The sequence below is a fragment of the Echinops telfairi genome, unplaced genomic scaffold, assembly GCF_000313985.2.
Source record: "Echinops telfairi isolate 266 unplaced genomic scaffold, ASM31398v2 ScPeMD7_3509;HRSCAF=4178, whole genome shotgun sequence".
NCBI lineage: Eukaryota > Metazoa > Chordata > Mammalia > Afrosoricida > Tenrecidae > Echinops > Echinops telfairi.
Genome location: NW_022107407.1, coordinates 150858 through 153297, shown reverse-complemented (window position 1 = coordinate 153297; position 2440 = coordinate 150858). Strand labels below are relative to the sequence as shown.

General features: G+C 36.9%; 1 protein-coding gene across 2 annotated transcripts in view; it reads right to left on the bottom strand.

Annotated features, from left to right (window-relative positions):
- Positions 1–2440, bottom strand: part of MTR (5-methyltetrahydrofolate-homocysteine methyltransferase) — a 179638-nt gene that overhangs the window by 131566 nt on the left and 45632 nt on the right. For both annotated transcript variants that reach the window (XM_045294252.1, XM_004709823.4), the window contains exon 7: positions 622–681. In XM_045294252.1, the coding sequence (XP_045150187.1) occupies positions 622–681 (60 nt within the window). The remainder of the gene's footprint in view (positions 1–621; positions 682–2440) is intronic.

The window sequence follows — 2440 nt, the reverse complement described above, 5'->3', positions numbered from 1 at the left end:
TTATCCTATCCATATTCCTGAATCCTCACTTCAAAATATACATTTAACAAAATTTGTAAATGTGATGTGGCCCATGGGAATCTTGCCTGTTGCACCAAATGGCCTGTGTTTTAATTGAGTTTGACACCCCTGAGTAACACCACTCTAGTTTCACCAAGCAGTCCAGTCTCTCATCAGCTTATGTAAAGATTAGAGTTTAGGAAACCCCATGGGGCAGTTGTCTTCCTTAGTGTTGGGTAACTTGCAGTTAGCACCTAAGTCCATCTCTCCTTGGGCCCTAATGAGGAATCACTTCAACAGACCAAATCCAGCCAGGCTTCTTCTTAAAGGCCTGCCTTACTCCAACTAATCTTTAGATAGATTTACTTGACATTTCTATAATTACACTGCTATTAGTCTAGAATTGTTGGTGAATGAACAGAGAAACTTCAAGTAGGTGGTTCCTATAGATTATTAAGAGGATGCTTCAACGTCTGTGAAAAAATGGAATTAAAGGATAGTGAAATTTTTCCACAACTTTTTGAGGCCCATTTTGTATTAATAGTTCTACTATTGGTAGGGACCTCAAAATGATATTTTTTAAAAATTTATTTTTTGTAAAGGAAGCAGTATAGAACTTACAAAGATCGGCCGGGGAGCATACTTCTCTTCAAAGAGTTTCTGGATTGCATACAAGGCTGCCTGTCAGGAAAAACAGGGGAAAAAATTTTATATGTCTAAGGGAATGTGTTCAAAGTCATCTTAACTTTCTAATCAGAATGTTCCCTTTACCAAGAACTCTTCAGATAAGGTACACATCAAAATTTCAGTAAAGAAGAAACATATCATCCTTTATGATGCACAATCCCAGCATCCCTTTCTCAAATGTAAACTTATAAATATTAAAACAACACCAGTACGTGCAGAAAGTTCATCATCAACTAATACTTCTTTGGAGGAACAATTCTTTCTTTTTCTCTCTCAAGGAAACTAACAGTGCCTATGTCTTCCACGTCCACATACATGCACGGCAGACAGGAGTAACCAAGAGCATATGAAAGTCAACCAGGTGTCAATGCAAAAGATTGTGACCTTAGATTAGGTTTCACAGATATGAATTCCATGTTATTCTATGCTGGTCATTCATGTTTTATTAAGTTCCAGGCAACACATCTCTTTCTTGTATTTAATGATTCTAAGATGTACCTATTTTCACAACTAATTTTCTGAAATCAGAATGCAAGCTTTAACTAATGTCTAATTATTCTAATCACTGTGGTGGTGACATTTTGTGGTTTTTTGTTGTTGTTGTTGAAAAGTTACTAATTCATCAGTTTTAGAGCTTATTATTTTAGAACTTGACAAATTGAGTCTAAAAATGCCATTGAAAATACCCATGTAAGAATAACCAGGAAAGTTCTGGGTGGTGGGGCGTGTGTGTGAGGAATGCAATGTAGGAACAAATTTTAAAAAAGGAAAAACAAAAAACTACACCTAGATATGCAGATAAGATGCTACAGTAAATAACAGTAGGGTATTCATGAACTTAGTATAAGGATGTCAGACATTCATTCCTATTGAATGTAGAACCCTTATAGAACAAAAATAGAGTTCTATATTATTCCTCACTCCAAAATAAATTCCAGATGTATCATGAGGGAAACAAGTCCCTATATAATCAAAGAAATTTAATGTCACATATTCTAAAACTTAAAAATTTAATTCACAAAATGTATTTTAATGCTTTACCCTTATTATACCCTTTTTTTCTAAACAGCTCTATAACCTGGTATAGGTGCATTTCATTTCATAAATATTACTTATCTTTTTTATTTTTATTACTTTCAAAATATACATCTGATGTTTGCAAATTACAATTTGTTTGCCAATGATTCACAAAACAGTTTCTGAAAAGGTGTATGAAAGTGAACCACGTAACTGATGTGTTAACAATGAGGTGGGCAGCCACGCCAACCTTTGAGGATGATATCCCTGCTCAGAGAAGCCAAAGAACAAAGAGGACCATATAGCCGGCCCCACGATGAGACATGACATCCCTCACTGACCCATAGTCCTACGGGGGACACTGGACGCACAGTGTAGGAACTGTGTCCTATCTGACCCGACCACACCAAAGCAAAACACAAAGGGCGTGCAACAGAACAGCAAGGAGAGCAGAGCAAGGAAGTCCCAAGGGAATACCAAAAATAGACTTTGGGGCCAGGGCGTGGCACCCCATCACACTCCCCATCAGACTCTACCAGAGCACTCCTAAAGGTCAACAAATAGACCTTGAACTATTTACAGGCTTCTCTTTTTTTGTCATTGGTTTTGTTTTCTTTTGTTGCTTTGCTTTGCTCTGTCTTGTTTTCGTGCATATTATTATCTCTGCAGGTCTATCTAGATATGATAGGCGGGATAAACAGTCTGGAGAAGAAAACAATAGACACAGACCGTTCGT